The 18,255-nt window shown below is 38.4% G+C and overlaps 1 protein-coding gene across 6 annotated transcripts in view; it reads left to right on the top strand.

The window, feature by feature from the left end:
- The window catches only part of SYNE2 (spectrin repeat containing nuclear envelope protein 2), a 315,690-nt gene that overhangs the window by 231,928 nt on the left and 65,507 nt on the right, over positions 1–18,255 (top strand). For all 6 annotated transcript variants that reach the window (XM_043921131.1, XM_043921132.1, XM_043921130.1 and 3 more), the window contains 11 exons: positions 227–346; positions 734–934; positions 2,283–2,456; positions 4,252–4,383; positions 7,907–8,103; positions 9,484–9,616; positions 10,875–11,057; positions 11,474–11,620; positions 13,579–13,755; positions 15,451–15,606; positions 17,119–17,271. In XM_043921131.1, the coding sequence (XP_043777066.1) occupies positions 227–346; positions 734–934; positions 2,283–2,456; positions 4,252–4,383; positions 7,907–8,103; positions 9,484–9,616; positions 10,875–11,057; positions 11,474–11,620; positions 13,579–13,755; positions 15,451–15,606; positions 17,119–17,271 (1,773 nt within the window). The remainder of the gene's footprint in view (positions 1–226; positions 347–733; positions 935–2,282; positions 2,457–4,251; positions 4,384–7,906; positions 8,104–9,483; positions 9,617–10,874; positions 11,058–11,473; positions 11,621–13,578; positions 13,756–15,450; positions 15,607–17,118; positions 17,272–18,255) is intronic.

Raw genomic sequence — 18,255 nt, 5'->3', positions numbered from 1 at the left:
GCATTTCAGGATATGCGTGTATACCTCTTCTCAGTACGTGCTTTGAATACATTAGAAACAGACTGTCAGCTGTGGATCTTTGGGGAGAACTGGAGAGGATGGAAGAGAAGTTGCACTTTCATTTTTCCCTCAGTTCTTTTCTGTATTGTTTAATTCTTTTTGAGTGACAATGTGTACTCCTGACTTATTAAAGGGTTTTATTTTCTCGCGTTCTCTCTCTGTTTAGAAAGTGGATGTATACACAGTGGAGCTGCAGAACTCTGAGAGCCGAGTGGCAAAACTAAGAGATGAAGGAGAGAGGCTTCATTTACCTTATGTTCTACTCCAGGAGGTTTACAAATTAGAGGTGTGTCTGGGCAGAAAATATTCAATCCATAAATCACTATGATTGTAAAGAGTTAGGCATTTTTCTTCTACCAAGTAAATTTGTGCACTGTGTGCTCACTCAGTCTTGTCCAACTCCTTGTGCCCCCATTGACTGTGGCCTGCCAGTCTCCTCTGTCCAAGGGATTTCCCAGGCAAGAATATGAGTGGGTTGCCATTCCCTTCTCCAGGGGATCTTCCTGACACAGGGCCCACATCTCCTGCATCTCCTGCATCTCCTGCATTGGCAGGTGGATTCTTTACCACTAAGCCACCTGGGAAGCTCTCCATGGAAATTTAGATATATGTTCTTTATTTGGGTTATTTTCATGGTTGGGTGGAAATGTTTGTGCACACCTGTTCGTTTCAGGATGTCCTTGACAGTACGTGGGGAATCCTGAGAGCCAGGTACACAGAACTCAGCAGCCCTTTCATCACTGAGAGCCAGCAAGATGCTTTGTTGCAAGGCATGGTGGAACTGGTGAATGTCGGAAAGGAAAAGCTTGCTCATGACCATTTACAACAAACCAAAAGTAAAGTTGCCCTACAGGCTCAAATACAAAATCACAAGGTAAGACACATGGGTCAGATCACCTTTTCATAGACTGTAAGTTATTCTGAGTGTGAACAGAGAGCATACATGTCCTTCCTTGGTGAAATATACATCATTCCTTCATTCTTTAAACAAACATCTATTACACCATGTACCAGGAACTCTGCTAAACTCTAAGAATGTAATTGTGAGTGAAAATAGACACAGTTCCTAACATTTATGGAGCTTTTAGTTGATTGAGAAGACGTTTTTTGTCAAGGAGCGATTCAAACTAATTTAAAATTGAAATTAGGTTACATACTTTAAGAGCATTTAATAGAGGAAGTTGAATTCAGGAGGTTAGGAAAGGCCTTACTGAGAACTGAAATCAAAAGAAATAAATAAATTACAAATGTCTATGTAGTGTAATGCCACAGCAAATCCTTTTGCTTTCCACTCATTTCATTAAACAAAACCTCATGATAACCAACAAGAGATATGTAGTCATTTAAGTGTTGATAATAAAGGTGTAAGATACAGTTCCTGCTTTTAACAAGCTGAAGTCCAGGTTTTTGATAAGTAGACTTTAAGAAAAATTCATAGGTAAATATTGTATAAGGAATGGAGGGGAAGAGGAGGAAATATATTAGCTAATATATACAATGTCTCAAACCTTATGGTAGACCCTTTTATGTATCCCTTTCAGGGAATAAGAAAAGGGATTCACCTAATAAGAGGCCCCCAAAATAACTAGAGGGGGCAGCTGACTATAAATAGTGAACCATGTGAAGGAAAGCCTTTCTCTTTAAAGGTTTTAAAGTGCTATTCTAGGAGCTTTGACCAACCAGAATCCCAATAGACCCCCATCAAGAAATTTCCTTTATTTAACCATTGTATTGAGTAGAAGTTAGAACCAAAGTTTAGAAACCCCTGGCTATTGAATATGTGATGTGAATTTCTTGGGCTCACACGTCTATCCATCCAATTTATTGTCTTGAAACCAATCAGCCAAATCAGCATCTACTTTTTGGTAAAAAATAAAAATTTAAAAAAAGTTTCTTAAAACTTGGAATTTCTGATATAGGAAAATCTCACTGGAAATTTTAATTGTCTAATTAATAATATTTGCCCTTTAATATTGATAGTTTTAGGGAAAATATTATCAAGAATAATTTTTCATTGTAATTTGTTAAAATTCCATTAGTACTTGATGACCATGGATACATAGGCAATTTTTGGTTTGTTTTCTCATGAATTTGACTCTACGTGGCTGTCCCGGAATTTTGGATTAGAAAGTAAATATGACAGTATAACATGTTGAAAAAACTTGAATTTTAAGGCTTTTCACAGTGTAAAAATAAATAAATGTCAACATCTCATTTCACAGCTTTTTTTCCAGAAGCTTGTTGCTGATATGCTCTTGATCCAAACATATTCCAACAAAATGCTTCCTTCTTTAATGCAAAAGAAAGAAACATTTGGGGCAGAACAAGTCAAAGAAGTTAAATTGCTAGAAGAAAAGTCACACCAATATGGAATAAAGCTACAGAGTTTACTACAGGTATGTGGTTTTCATAAATTTTGCACTTAAGCCAGGAATTCTGGATTTTCAACCACCACCTCTAGGTTCGAAAACAAGTATCTGGTTATTATTAAGCAGTAGTTAAGTGAGAACCAGCAATGAGGAGCGTGAAATCCTGTTCCAGCTCCTACTGCTGCTCCCCCAGTGAAATATTAGCTGAGATTTCCTATATATCAGTTAAGGACTGCACAGCATCTTTCTGCCTTCAAGGACTGTGTACAAATAAGCAAAATGGGAAGCACTTTGAGGTCTTGAATGAGATCATTTCATGAAACATCAGTGGTTCTGAAACTGTGCATCCCAAAGAGGACAAGCCCAGATGTTCTGTTGCTGAAGTATAGATCTATGCCAGTCCTGTCCTGATTCAAAGAAAAAAGTTCAGCTTACATAAAGCTCTTTCTCAGTTTTAAGAAATAGAAATAGTTTTAAGAAATAGTTTTAAGAAAGCTCTTCCTCAGTTTTTTTAAGAAATTTTCACTTCTTAAACATGGTGGATATTAGTACATAAAATATAGAAATACTCAACTTTTTAATGTGATAATAAGATACGGTATTATTTTATGCTAATAAAATTAATTTTCTAGTAGTATGTCAAGTTGGTACTTATAGTAATAGTTCATGGTGTTTAAAAAAAGAAAGACTCCATGAGTGACTTGCCTCGTGGTCCAGTGGTTAAGACTCTGGGCTTCCAAGGTAGGGGGCACAGGCTTGATCCTTAGTCAGGAAACTAAGATCCTACATGCCATGCAGCACAGCCAAATAAATTATAAGTTAAGTTTAAAGAAAAGAAAAAAGACTCCATGAGTCCAGTGAGTATCTCTGACTTTCAGGTGACCCACTGTTTCACTCGGTATGAGAATTAATGAGGTGGTTCGTTTTCCGGCAGGTGTATTTTGTGTCCATAAATCAGCTCTGTTGAGGGTTAAGGCCCCAGAGGTGGGCTTCTCTGGAAACAGAGTGCTAGGACCAGGCAGACTCTGGCGAAGGCAGTAGTGCTCCCCTGCTGAAGTGTGAGCTCACAGCCTCTCAAATCACTCCTTTGAGCGGCATGTGAGGGTAATGGGTTGGGTCATGTTCAGTGGGCTGGGAGTTGGAGCAGGGAGTGTTGGGAACAGCCTAACATGAGCTTCTGTTGAAAAACTTTAAAAGTTAGCACCTTCCTTTCCAAATAATAAAAGTCCTCTGAGATCTCCACAGAGGCGTATGCTGAGAGTATCATTTTAACTTAATCCTATTATTCCCTACTCAATTTGATGAGACAAACATAAAGCCCTAGTACCACCTGGATTTTTTAAAACCTTTTCCACACAGCAGTGAAAGTGGAATTGGTTCCCACCAGACGCTGAGCTCTTATTCAGTTCAATTCAGTTCAGTCGTGTCCGACTCTTTGCGACCCCATGAATCGCAGCACGCCAGGCCTCCCTGTCCATCACAAACTCCCAGAGTTTACTCAAACCCATGTCCATCGAGTCGGTGATGCCATCCAACCATCTCATCCTCTGTCGTCTCCTTCTCCTCCTGCCCCCAATCCGTCCCAGCATCAGGGTCTTTTCCAATGAGTCAGCTCTTCGCATGAGGTGGCCAAAGTACTGGAGTTTCAGCTTCAGCATCAGTCCTTCCAATGAGCTCTTATTAGGGTGGGTTATATCTCAGAAACCCCTGGAATCTGTGCTTTAATTGTGTATGGTCTCAGAGTTCATTTTTGTTTGGGAGATTAATTTCATCCCTTTCTGGAACTAGGCCCCCTGGTGATCATGTGTTCTTGATTCTCTAGAAATGGGAAGAATTTGATGAAAACTATGCATCTCTTGAAAAGGACCTGGAAATTCTTATGTCTACATTGCCCTCTGTGAGTTTGGTAGAAGAGACGGAGGAAAGATTAGTGGAAAGGATTTCATATTACCAGGTATTTTGCTTCCACTTAAACCATCAAAGTCATGGTCTGAAGCACTTTGTGTTTTTATTGTGTTTTGACTAAAGTACTTGATTTTGAAGGTGAATGATTCGAATTGAAATGAAATGTTGCTCAAATAACTCACAGTGAGACGTATTTCGGAGAACTGCAGATTTGCTTGTGGGCTTCTCTGCGTAACCGTGTGCCTGACGTGGGGTCGGGACCTTGGTTGAGTCCTGACTGTCATGGAGTACTCTGTCAGCTTTCTGTCCCTAAGGTTCAATGTCTTTGTCTGTAGAATGGAGGTAATCAAGCTTGTTCTACCTGTCTCTGGAGGTGGATGTCAGCAGGTCTGGACATGAGCTAAAGTATGAGAAGAACTTTGCCAACTATGGGCCTCTGAACATATTTTTAGTCCTATGACAAGTGAAGCCCTGATTGGACAGAGCCTATGAGGAAAACAACAATCTGTTACCTGCCGCCAGCATTATAAAGAGACTTCAGACTTGTGTCTTTCAGACACAATTTTTTCTTGTGTAACGTTTGGTATTGTTATGATCGAAGTCTCTGTGTCTCAGATTTCAATGCCATAGAAAAGATACAACCTTAGCATGATTTTCGAGTGCCACTGAGAATGTGACCTACAAGATAAGAACAGGTTCTAAATATTTTCAATAGAAACTTGAAATGCTTAGTTTTTACTTTAGAATGTATGTGGTCAGAATCTGGTTGTGTGGTTAGTTGTGTGTGTGTGTGTGTGCTATCAAATATCCACTTTAAAACTTCAAAAGCAGGTTTGTTGCCTGACCAGACTGGATGAAAAATGAAAACGTGAATTACTTGGCAGTGTGCCAGCATTCCTTGGAGGCACTTAAGCTCCTAACAAGGAGCATTTTCCAGAGGCTGGAATGCTGTAGTTATGCTCTCTAAGGTGTCTTGAAAGTTTCAATTGATCTCTTCGCCGTCTTCACATATTGAGCCAAACTCCAACATAAATCTGAGTCTTCTGGGATAAGAAGCTGCTGTTTAATTCTTTGTTAGCCTAGGGGTGCAGAAGGTACCATCTGAACAGCTGAGAGAATGCAGTGGAAAATAAAGCTCTTAAACCTCGTGGGATCAAGAAACAGTTCACATTAACCAACCTGATAGAAGCCTGATTATTTCTCCAAGAGTAGCTGTATACCTTAAACCAGTGGTCCCCAACATTTTTGGCACCAGAGACCAGTTTCATGGAAAACAGTTTTTCCATGGACTGGGTGAGGAGATGGTTTCAAGATGATTCAAGTGCATTATATTTACTGTGCACTTTATTTCTATTATTATTACCTCAGCTCCACCTCAGATCCTCAGCCTTTACATCCAGGAGGTTAGGGACCCTTGCCTTAAACTATAACCTGTGTTTCTGTTAAGCTTGAAATATTTTTTAAAATGATAGAATTGTTAAGACTTTTAAATACATCTGCTAGACTAAAAGAAGACAGAATATCTAGTGAAGCCCATCTCGCTGACAGCGGTCCTAAGGTTGTTATCTGTCTCCTGTGTCATGGGGAAGTTTGTATATATCTTGACTGGGGGACATCTGTGGGCTGGGAATATAGGGTCAGTCAGCTGTGTGACCTCTGGAGTTGAACAGGCCGTGTTCAATGCTGGCTGTCACCTCATGGGCCAAGTGACTAGTGCAACCTGACTCTCAGGGACAAAATGAGGAAATTAAAACTTCTCAGAGCTGCTCTAAAGATGAAGTGTCTTGCACTGAAGGCTTAGAAAATTAGAACCATTTATTTTTTTAAACTAACATTGAACAGTTTATTCTAGCCTGCAGACTCAAGCAGGAAGAGGGATTTGCAACTAGAGTGTTAGAAAGGGATTGGAGGTAGAATTTTTAATAATTTTTTAAAGGCGTAACTTAGTTGGAAAATAGCAAATGTTCTGTTTGACCATAATTTATTTTTTAAGATTAAATTTAAGTAACTGTCAGGATATGTCATTAAGCTGAACCCAATTGCAGGAGATATTTGCCTTTAGAGAGTTCTCCTCAGGGGATCATTGTATTTGCAGTTTTGAAGAATTTTATTTTTCTTTTCATGGAATTGAATTAGCAGTGTACTGTTTTAATTTATTCTTCTGAAGTCCTCTTTTTTTCTCCTCCTGAGTCCTTATATTCAGAAGAATCTCAAAGTGAACTTTTCCCCCTACTATTTGGGTCTAAAGAATAACCCCTACCTACCTGGCTAGGTAAAATGCTTCCAGGGGCCCAGACAAGAGAACAGAAACAAGGGCAGCTGAGTGGATGAATATTTGAGGGCTGGTGGGGACAGCAGTGGAGGAGAACCCAGGAGAACAGCCTCTTCTAAAGGAGCTTGCTATAATAGATCTTCCTGTTTTCCCAGAGTCACAGGAAATCCTGATTTCTATGTAAAATTTCTTGATTTACAGAGTAATCCTTAGGTCACACAAACACTATGTGCAAGTTCACTGTGCCCTGAAGACTGTCACCGTTTTAGTTTCTAGGTGAAAGAATTAAATGATCAGTTCTAAATCTGTGAATTTTCATTTTCTATTGTATGTATAAGTCCATGCAGGAGAAATGCACTAGACATTCTCATCATGAAAGATAATAATCCGTTAATTATGCTCAGACAGATTGCGAGAGGCTTGAGGATTAGGAAAGTATTATTGTTTCTTTTTTTTAATTGAAGTATAGTTGATTTACAATGTTGTGCCAATCTCTGCTGTATAGCAAAGTGTTACATACATATATACATTCTTTTTTAATATATATATTTTTTCCATTATGGTGTATCACAGGATATTGAATGTGTATAGTCCCTGTGCTATACATTAGGACTTTGTCTATCCATTCTAAATATGATAGTTTGCATCTGCCAGTCCCAAACTCCCAACCCATCTTTCTCTGTCCACCCTGTCCCCCTTGTCAACCACAGGTCTATTCTCTACGTCTGTGAGTCTGTTTCTGTTTTGTATATAGGTTCATTTGTGCTATATTTTAGATTCCGCATGTAAGTGATACATGGTATTTGTCTTTCTTTTTCTTACTTCACTTAGTATGATTATCTCTAGTTGCAGCCGTGTTGCTGCAATTGGCATTATTTCATTCTTTTTCATGGCTGAGTAATATCCCATTGTATATATGCACCACATCTTCTTTATCCTTTTGTCTGTCGATGGACATTTAGGGTGTTTCCATGTTTTGGCTGTTGTGAACAATGCTACTATGAACATGAGAGAAACATATCTTCCCCCCATTATAGTTCTGTCCAGGGATATGCCCAGAAGTATAGTTTTGCCCAGGGATTTGCCCAGAAGTATAATTTTGTCCAGGAATGATATGCTCAGAAGTGGAATTGCTGGATCATTCTATCTTGAGTTTTCTGAGTAACCTCCAAACTGTTTTCCATATTGACTGTGCGTTATTATTTCTTCAGTAGCCTCAACTGTAGGTTTTCATGAGATATTTGAGTAGACTGGCTGATTTAATTTTAAGTAATTCAATCTATGACTTTATTTTTATTAGCAAATAAAAAGGAATATGGATGAGAAGCATGCCCGGCTTTACCAGACTCTGAATGAAGGTAAACAGCTGGTTGCATCCGTGAACTGTCCTGAACTAGAGGGCCAGATTGCAAAACTGGAAGAGCAGTGGTTGTCCCTAAACAAAAAAATTGATCATGAACTACACAGACTACAAACACTTCTCAAGCATCTGCTCAGGTATGTTTTCTTAAGGATTGATTGGTGGTAGGTTTTGCTGTGGAATAAGACCTCAGAAGGGTTCTGCAGTCAGTCACATTTCACATGTCATCCCCCTGTGGTACAATTTTTGATCATCTAAAGCAGTTGGGTTCCTCTTCCAGGCTAAATGGGATCTAGAGTCTCTGATGTTGGTTCATAGGACTCAGGATAATGTGTAATCAGTTTTCTATGGAAACTAGGAGTTATGTTATAAAATTACATACATGTTACCTTTGTGTCATGATGTTGCTCTTTCCTACACTCTTCCAAAATTTTTTTAAATCTTAAAAATAATTTTAGCTAATGGAATAGTTTGGAAAAAGTCTTTGGAGTTCTTCAAAGAATTTTTTTTTTTTTGCTTTAACAGCTCAAATATTTTATAAAATTTTTTTTATGAAGTATACTTGATTTACAATGTTGTGTTAATTTCTGGTGGATAGCAAAGTGATTCAGTAATATATGTATGTGTTCTTTTTCATATTCTTTTCCATTATGGTTTACTATAGGATAATGAATATAGTTTCCTGTGCTATACAGTAGGATCTTATTGTTTATCTATTATATATATATTAATAGTATTGTGTTTATGTTGATCTCAAACTCCTAATTTATCCTTCCCCCTCTTTCCCCTTTGGTAATCACAAGTTGTTTCCTATGTCTCTGAGTCTGGTTCTATTTTGTGAATAAGTTCATTTTTATCGTATTTTAGAATCTTCATGTAAATGATTATCATATGCTCTTTGGCTTTCTCTGACTTATTTCACTCTTGAACCCCTAGAGGAAGGTAGAAAACACAGAATGTTTAGCCTGATTCTCTTCCCTGCCTCTTAGGGGGCTGTCTTAACCTAAAGAAGTTTAGAAGTTTACCAGAGGGAAAGCATTTTGCTTGGATATTTTCATTCTATTAGATATATTGGCATGCAGTGAACAGCAATTTGCTGTTATATAGCTTATAATAAATAATAACAGCTTATAGTAATACAGCTTATAATAAATAAATGTTGGTTATATTTTTATTGTACACAAAGCTATAGAGAACATTTGATGAATAAAAATAATCTCTTTCCTTACCTGTGGGTTTATTTTGGTATAGCTATCAAAAGTTTTTTAAAGAATATTTTAGACTTTAAAATGCCTCTTTGTTCTTGATTAGTTATTATGGAATCATAAAAAATGACAGAAGCATCAGATTTGGGGTCTGGAATGAAACAGGGTATATAATCCTTTAAAAAAAATAATAATTTTTTTCTGAATACCAGGGTTGGTCAACACAAGAAATCATACAGTGAAACAGAAGAAAATATGCGGGTGTTGCATATTGTTTCTTATTTCCTTTCTCTCTCGCTTTGCTCCTGTTAGTTATAACAGAGATTCAGATCAGTTAACCAAGTGGTTGGAATCTTCTCAGCAAACTCTGAACTATTGGAAAGAGCAGTCCCTCAATGTGTCTCAGGACCTGGACACAATCAGAAGCAACATAAACAATTTTTTTGTAAGTTGTAATAGAATATGCTTGAATAATTATTGGTCGGCTGTAAATAGCAGGGGAAAATTATGAGAGTTGAGGTGTTTCGTCTCCATAACCTTTATGTGTGGATAAGGAGTAAGACTTGGGCTAATAGCAGCTATATCCTTCAGACTTAGAACTATTTGTTTATATTGTTGATTTTATGTTTATAATACTGATAAGGTATTTTTTTATTGGCCCTATAAAATATATATAAATTTAAAACTTCCTCTGACATGGAACATGTTTCGTAAGTGCAGAAAATATCTTTCCCACCAGCTCTGCCCCAAAACCTCACAAGATAATCAATTCATAAATGTTAGTTAATAAATACATGGTTTTAAATTGTCCTTACAGAATTGATATTTCCACTTAAATGTTATTGTTCTGTGTTTTAAGGTCTTCTTTTTTTTAAAGAAAGAGTAGTAACTTTTGTAATATAAATTATACTTCCAAGACCTGTTTGTCTTTTCTCTTAGTCTTTTCTCCACTTTTCATATTTTGTAGCTATCACTCATTTTGATGTTAAAATGAAAAGATTTCTTAAATATACTTGGAAAAAGCTTATAAGTACACAGGAATATTTTCAAATATTTTAGAAAATTGGTTGCATTTAATTCACTTAGTATGAACTTTGTGCTGTGTTCCATAGTTTCTTTTTAAAATTGAATTGATTTGGCTATTTTTAAAAACAATAATCCATTAGATTACAAGCCCCTCAAGGGGTAGGAATTTCATCTCTTTTGTTCCCCGCCATATATCTAATGCCTGGAACAGTGCCTGACATTTAGGAAAAATGTGTGTGTGCATACATGTGTGAGTGCATATATACATACACTCATATACATATAAATATTTACTATTTGAATTCAGTTATTTAGCTTTGAACTCTAATCAGCTATTCTGATTCTTAATTACTCCATGCCATATTTATATATTAAAAGTTTCTCTTTTTTATTATTTTCATTTAATTTTGGCTGTGCTGGGTCTTCGTCACTGCGCGTGGGCTTTCTCTAGTTGTGGCAAGCAGGGTCTACTCTCTAGTTGTGGTGTGTGGGCTTCCCATTATGGTGGCTTCTCTAGTTGCAGAGCATAAGCTCTAGGTGCATGCGCTCCGTAGTTGGAGCATGTGGAATCTTTCCAGACCAGGGATCAAACCCATGTCCCCTGCATTGGCAGGCAGATTCTGTACCATCAGGGAAGTCCTTAAATGTTTCTAAATTTTAAAACTGTTTGCTTTTAGGAGTTTTCAAAGGAAGTTGATGAAAAGTCCTCCTTGAAGACTGCGGTTCTAAGTACTGGGAACCAACTCCTTCACCTGAAGGAAGCTGATACGGCAACACTGAGAGCTTCTTTGGCACAATTTGAACAAAAATGGACAGTGCTCATAACTCAGCTTCCAGACATCCAAGAAAAACTTCACCAGGTAAGTATTCAAAGACCCAGCATTTGAATTAGCATCCGTTTGTTAAGGCACAACTCTTTTAAAATCATTTCTCTGACTCAATAATTTTCATTGACACCACCTTTTTTTTCTCTGGCACCACTGAATATAGGTCTTAATTACTGGACTCTCCTCCAGTGGGATCTTTCTTAAGAGAGAAATCAGGCTTAATTACTTTATTTCCCAGTTTATCCGCACCACTGTGTTAGTTTATGTGAAGGTCATTGTCATTGTTTTGGGGTCACTTATTCTGAGCTTGAATGCTGGGTTTGTTTTCGTGAGTAACCTGCATAATTATGTGGCGTGACCTTTTATCAAACTAGATATCATCGTCAGTGACGCCCTGATTCATTTTGTTAACTGCAGGTAATTAAATGGAAATCATTTTGTTTTTGCAGCTTCAGATGGAGAAATTGCCATCTCGTAAAGCAATCATGGAAATGATTGACTGGATGAACAATGTGGAACATCAAACTGAAGATGAAGACTCTGAGCATTCACTGAGTTCTGCATCTCAAGTTAAAAATCTTCTTCAGAAGTACAAGGTAATTATCCAAAAAGAGCCAGAAGCCATTTCATGAAATAAAGAAGGCAAATCTGTCAGAAAAGAAATACTGAACAAAGAGACATGTAGAATATAATTTAGAAAAGCTGATTCTATTGGTGGGGAGTGGGATGGTGGATGATTCTGAAGAGAGAAGTTAGTATACTTGCTCTTATCCTGCCCCGATTCTTTCAGTAGCTCCCATCACCACAGTACAGAATCCGAGATTTCAACTGGCTCTGGCCTCTCTTTTCCTCTCCAGCCTCATCTCTTCATTTTTCCATGTAAACCCTGAACTCCGCCTGAACCAAGTCCTCTGCGGTCCCTCCACTGCTCCTGGGGCCCTCCCACTCATGTTTTTGTATGTGCTGTACCTTTGGCCTAGGAATTCTAGTGTCCCACTTTTAGCCGTAGGAATCTTCTTAGTCATCCTTCCAGAGTCAGTTCAAGTGTCTCCTCGTTTGGAAATCTGACTCTCCCAGCCAGATCAGTTTACTTTCCAGGATTAGGTGTCTGCACGGTGCTATCAATAGTTACTATCACCCAGTATTATAATTATTGAGTTGGCCAAAAAGTTTGTTCCAGTTTTTCTATCACATCTTATGGAAAAACTGGAATGAACTTTTTGGCCAATCCAATGTTTCCTTACTTGCCCATCTCCTCACCTTGACTTCGCTTCTTGAGAGCAGGGGCTTCTCCTTTATTTCCCCAAAACAGCACACCTAGCACAATACCTGGCATCCAATAGGTATTAAGTAAATGTTCCTTGGATAAGAGAATGCGTAAGGAAAACTTGATATCCTTCTACAAATAGATAGGAATGTGGACTTCTCCATGATATTCAATTTCAAGTAGATTTAACTAACATTTAACAAGCCACATGCAAATACTTATTGTGTGCCAGCAAGGTGTTTGCCACTAGGAACACAGAGATGAATGAGGCTCTGGTCTTGCTTTCCAAGACCTCATAGGCTAATAGATCTAGCCTCTGGTCCAGTAAAGAACCTGCCTGCCAATGCAGGAGACATAGGAGATGTGGGTTAAATCCCTGGGTCAGGAAGATCCCCTGGAGGAGGAAATGGCAACCCACTCCAATGTTCTTGCCTGAAGCATCTCAATGACAGAGGAGCCTGGCAGGCTACAGTCCAAAGGGTTTCAAAGAGTCAGACACAACTGAAATGATTTAGGACAGGCAGAAAATGAATGGCTTAGCCACAAACCAAGATATTAGTAAGGATTTTCTTTTTAACTCTTATCCCATCCTAACTTCAGTGAGTAGTAGAGTCTGTAGAGGGACTATGTGTATTTTTCTCACAGGCCCTAGCAACCTAGCACATAACTTGGTTTTCCCCCTAGATGTCTCCAAAGGAAGTGCTCGAACTTGCCAGGATACACCCAACAAATATTAGGCTTGAAAGAAACAGGCTTGGCCCTAGGAGGGTTTAGGATTGCTCTAGAACTTAAAGTCATCCAAACTCGGAGGCTCCCTAGACAGTCCCCAGGGGAACAGAGAAGCTGCCTAAACTGGCAGAGTTCCTCAAAGGTGTCCTGGGTTTTCTGAGAGTTTTAACTTCAGGCTTCTCATCTGGTCATTTCCATGAGCCCACAGAATGACTCTGAATTCCAGTGTAGCTCTCAGGAAGCCTCCTACAGGAACCCCTTGTCAGATCTTGGGTCTTGATTTTGGTTCCTATGATTCTACTACCATTCATGGTGCCATCTTTGATTTTTCAGCCTGTTTGAAAGCCATGAGTCTCTCTGTTCCAGAAATGTGTAATTCTCAATAAGGCTCTCCACTCAAAGCAGACACCTGATGGGGTTGGGGAGGGGTAGACAGGTGCCCCTTGATGAAACAGTGGCAACCTGGGGCCCCCTACAGCACAACAAAGGGGAGGTCCAGTTCCTCTAACCTACTTCAGTTCAGGCGTTGGTGGTTTAATTTTGCTTTCTTTGTTTTAGGAGTTTAGAATGGAAATGGACTATAAACAATGGATAGTTGACTTTGTAAACCAGTCATTACTTCAGTTAAGCACCTGTGACGTAGAGAGTAAGCGCTATGAGAGGACGGAGTTTGCAGAGCACCTGGGAGAGATGAACCGCCAGTGGCAGCGGGTGCATGGAGCCCTGAATGGCAAGGTGAGCTCATGGTCACAGTTTGATGTATGATGTGGCCTTCGCAAAATTCCACTTTCTGAAAAATTTAAAAAGACATTTTTGAGTCTTCCCTAGTGGTCCGGATGGTTACGAGTCTGTGCTTCCACTGGAAGGAGTGCAGATCCAATCCCTTGTCAGGGAATTAAAATCTTGCATGCTGCACAGAGTGGCCAAAAGTAAATAAATAAACTAAAATAAATAAATGGACATTTGTGTGGTTAACTTACAGTCAAACCTACTAATCGTCTAAATTCTAGCCCCTTTTAAATCCAGAGCTCCAGCATTCTCCATTGGTGCATTTAAGAGTGGGAAATAGTTTTTAATATTTCTTTGTGATATCTTGGTGGGAAATTGAATTAGGCAAGTGAAGAGGAGACATGTTATTTAAGAAGATGTCAAGTATTGCATGAGGCTACTAAATGGTCAAAGGTTTTGACATTGTCTTTGAAACTAGATGTTCAAAAGCAGCAAAGCTATTTCAGCTTTAGAAGGACTATAAAAAGGAAGAAAAATGTATATGACTTCTTGTTAGATTTTTATTTCATGACTGAAAAGACTAAGGAAACCTACTGTTGGGAAAATATTTAATATTCATATATAACAGTGAAATTGGTTGATTTCTATGTTGTGTACAAAATGCATACAAATAGGTTTATACAATTAAGTACATGAATGAACAAAGAACATGAACAGATAATTTACAGAAGAGAAAATTATACTTAGCAAATAAACATGGAAAGGTTACAGCTTTGACAGTTGAAATAAACATTAACAACATTATATGCTTACTAAACTAGAACAAGTTAAAGATAAAAGCCCAAAGCTTTCACATTCATGCATTGCAGATAATGGCTTCAATACCCTTTTGGAAAGCCTTCAGAAAATTTCAAGAACCATAATAATCATCTTACTTCTTAAAACAGCAGTCCACTTCTTATACATTTATCTAAAGTAGATAGTCCTTAGAAAAGGAACAGATATGTGCACAAAGTGTTCAACTCAATCTTACTTATTCTGGTGAAAAATGTAGACTGCTTGAATTTCCAACTTGAGAGAAATATTAATAGTTAATCATATGGTGTCCATTTGATGAGATATTGGGCAGCCTTTCAAGTGAATGCAAGTCATGCCACAGCAAGTACCTGTGGCACATGAAAAGGAGTATTAAACTTTATAGATACTGTGATTGTAACCTAATAAACATTGTGAGCATTAGAAATGAGAATCACAGACTGAAAAAATATTACTTTATTAAGTTGATGCATTATTTGTGTTATTCTTTCTACTGACAGTTTTTAAGTGAGTGTAATAAAGAGAGTCTGGGGAAAAGAACATTTTCTTAAGCTTTACATATATCAATAGATGATACAGTGAAAAAATATTGAGTGTTAGCAACATGAGTCTGTTTCCCAAAGATACTGTGGCCCTCCAGAACAGCCAGTATTCTTAGCAGGTTAGTTTTCATTTCAAATGTCAGATTTTTTTTTAAAAAGGAGATTGTAATTCTTATTTCCTGGTTTATGAATCTCTCTTCCAAAAGTTATTGGGAAATCTTATGCAAAATGTTAGAAATATGAGAGGAAACAGAAGTATACTTTTAAAAATATCATGACATTCACATTTTAAAGCATGTAGTTGAAAATAAGAAAATTTTATTTTCTTATTCATAACTGGTAGATACAACATTTAGAACAACTTTTGGAAAGTATCACTGAGAATGAAAACAAAATACAGATTCTGAACAACTGGATGGAGGCCCAAGAGGAGAGACTGAAAACTTTACAAAAACCTGAAAGTGTGATCTCGGTACAGAAGACGCTCCTGGATTGTCAGGTGAGAAGGTGCACAGCTTGGGCTGTTAGCTACCCCTCCTCCCCCAGGGAGCAACTCAAGCTGCTGCAGTTTCTCAGGGTTCTCCTCCAACCCGCAGGTCCTTACTTCCTTATATGAAATAGAGAAGTATCCATGTGGTTTTTTTTTTTTTTTTTTGATGAGCAGAAAAAGGTATTTTCATGGTTATTGTGGTTCTTAAGAGATTTGAATGTTATTCTTAAGAAAAAAATGTTGGGAGTTCCCTCGCAGTCCAGTGGTTGGCATTTGCTGCTTTCTCTGCTATGGCCCAGGTTGACTCCCTGGTAGGAAAACTGAGATCTCACAAGCCACATGGTGTGGCCAAAATTAAAAAAAAAAAAAGTTGCAAGGGAATTTTGTTTTAGATGTTTTCCAATGTTTGTGTTTTTATTAATTTATCTACTGTTTACAAAATTATTCTGGTCTCCATGATTTTCATTATTTCATTCTGTTTCTTCAGAGGAAAATGGTTTTCTTTTACCTACTGTGTAATGTGTTCTAAAAGGGGTGCTTTTTCCCTTGGAGACCCGGTCTAAATCCCATTTGGACTGGAGCATGTTGGCTGTGCCCTTTTTTCATTCAGTCGTCATTCTCCAGGTCACTCAGTCTTTAAGGTCCCTCACCCTTCCTCCCCACTGCCCTGATTGTGTCACTCTTCCTGGGAGCCGTCCCCAGGTTCCTCGGCTTCTGCACCGCCTACATGAAGACATGACGCTCCTCACTGTTGGGTGGAAAGTCAGCTCAGACCCCAATTCTACTTAGAAGGTTACAAAATGATACTCAATAGAATATGGGTGACAACACCATCATATGGTGTCGTTCATTTTCAGATGGTCATATCCTGTTTCTGACCACCTGCTAGCCATTTCCACTTTGTTATTTGTTGTTGTTCAGTCACCGTATCGTGTCGGACTCTTGGTGACCCCATGGATGGTAGCCTGCCAGGCTCCTCTGTCCATGAGATTTTCCAGTCAAGAATTCTGGAATGGGTTGCCATTTCCTCACATACAACTCCTGGCTGGAAACTCAGTCCTACAGTACCCCCAACAGGCCACCCTGGGTTCACTGGAGTTCTAAGTTATTCATGCCTGGGATGTCATCACCATTTTCCAGATGAGAAAACGCAGGTTGGGGGTTTGATGACTTTATGCTTGGTCCAACAGCCAGTACAGGGCAGATATGGAATGGAGACTATATCTCCTAAACTCTTTCTACTATTCCATGATAAGGGCTTGCTACCTAGACTCTTCTAAAGTCTAGAGCCACATAATAACTGAAATATTTGTAAAAATCATCCTGTAATTGTGTAAATTCATATTGTAAAATTTCATCGTAAAAATTGAACAGTGGCATATGATCAAAATGTCTTGTGTAACGTTATTTTATTATATATTCTAATGGCATTTTTACTTGAAAAGTGCAGACTCCTATCTCTTACCCTTATTATTTTATAATATTGCACATATGAAAACCTTTTTCCTCTGGCCTTTCCAGGATATAGAAAATCAACTTGCAATTAAATCCAAAGCATTGGATGAGTTGAGACAAAATTACCCGACTTTGGAGAGTGGGACAGTGCCACTGTTGGAAGACACAGCATCCAAAATTAATGAGCTATTTCAAAAGAGAAACAATGTTATGAACCAGGTACTAGAATTTATTCAAAGTGTACCATTTCTTTTCAGATATTCTTCTTTTATCTTATTTGTTGTTTATTGGTAAATACTTGCTCTATACCAAAACCTGAAAAATTGCTGAGAAAAATACTGAAGTAAAGTAGAGAAACATATTTCAAATCTCACGGGCTTTTTTTCCCCCTTCACTGGATAATTAGAGGCAAAATCACCAAATTCCCACATCCTTGGCAAGCTTGAAGTTCACTTGGTTATCTTTGTTTTGTCTAATACACTCACATACTCAAAAGTGTCTCCAGCCTACCCCCCAAACCCTACAGAGCAGCTGACATTGCCTGCTGGTCAGATATACAGGAACAGCCATGAAGAAGCAGCTCAGATTGCCCACTCCCAGCGAGATGCCCCGGGGCGGTGGCAGGGAGTGGTTCTGTCCCATGTAGCCTCTGTTAAGCTGGAAGCATGGTCAGCATAGGAAAAGCTCCAGAGGTGGGGAGAGATGGCATGTGGTGAAGAGAGAGCATAGAGGAGTGTGGAAAACATCTGCTGATTGTATCAAAGGCATGTCAAAGTCTGCATTTACCCCTTCCAGGAGAAGATCACCAAGAGAAAAAGGACAGTCATCCTCAGACTCTTCAACTTTGACATCTCCCCACAATTGGAGGGAGAAACTGTAAACCTATTAAAAGTGTGTCCTTGTTTCCCAGAGAGTCCTTATTGTGGATTATTTGTCATTTACTAAATCTACTTTCAACCATTTGTTTCAAGAGAGAATTGGGAGCAACCTCTATAAATGAAATCCATAGGTAACCTTCAGTCTCATTCCTCCCTGAGAACTCAGGCAGGAAACTAGGGATGAGCTTAACTTATCTTCTGTGAGTCATTTGTTAACGGATCTTTTGTGAGGCACTATGTAAGAGTTGGACTATAAAGAAAGCTGAGCGCCGAAGAATTGATGCTTTTGAACTGTGGTGTTGGAGAAGACTCTTGAGAGTCCCTT

The sequence above is a fragment of the Cervus elaphus genome, chromosome 12 (genome assembly GCF_910594005.1).
Source record: "Cervus elaphus chromosome 12, mCerEla1.1, whole genome shotgun sequence".
Classification (NCBI taxonomy): Eukaryota; Metazoa; Chordata; class Mammalia; order Artiodactyla; family Cervidae; genus Cervus; species Cervus elaphus.
This window is presented reverse-complemented; position numbering and strand designations above follow the sequence as displayed.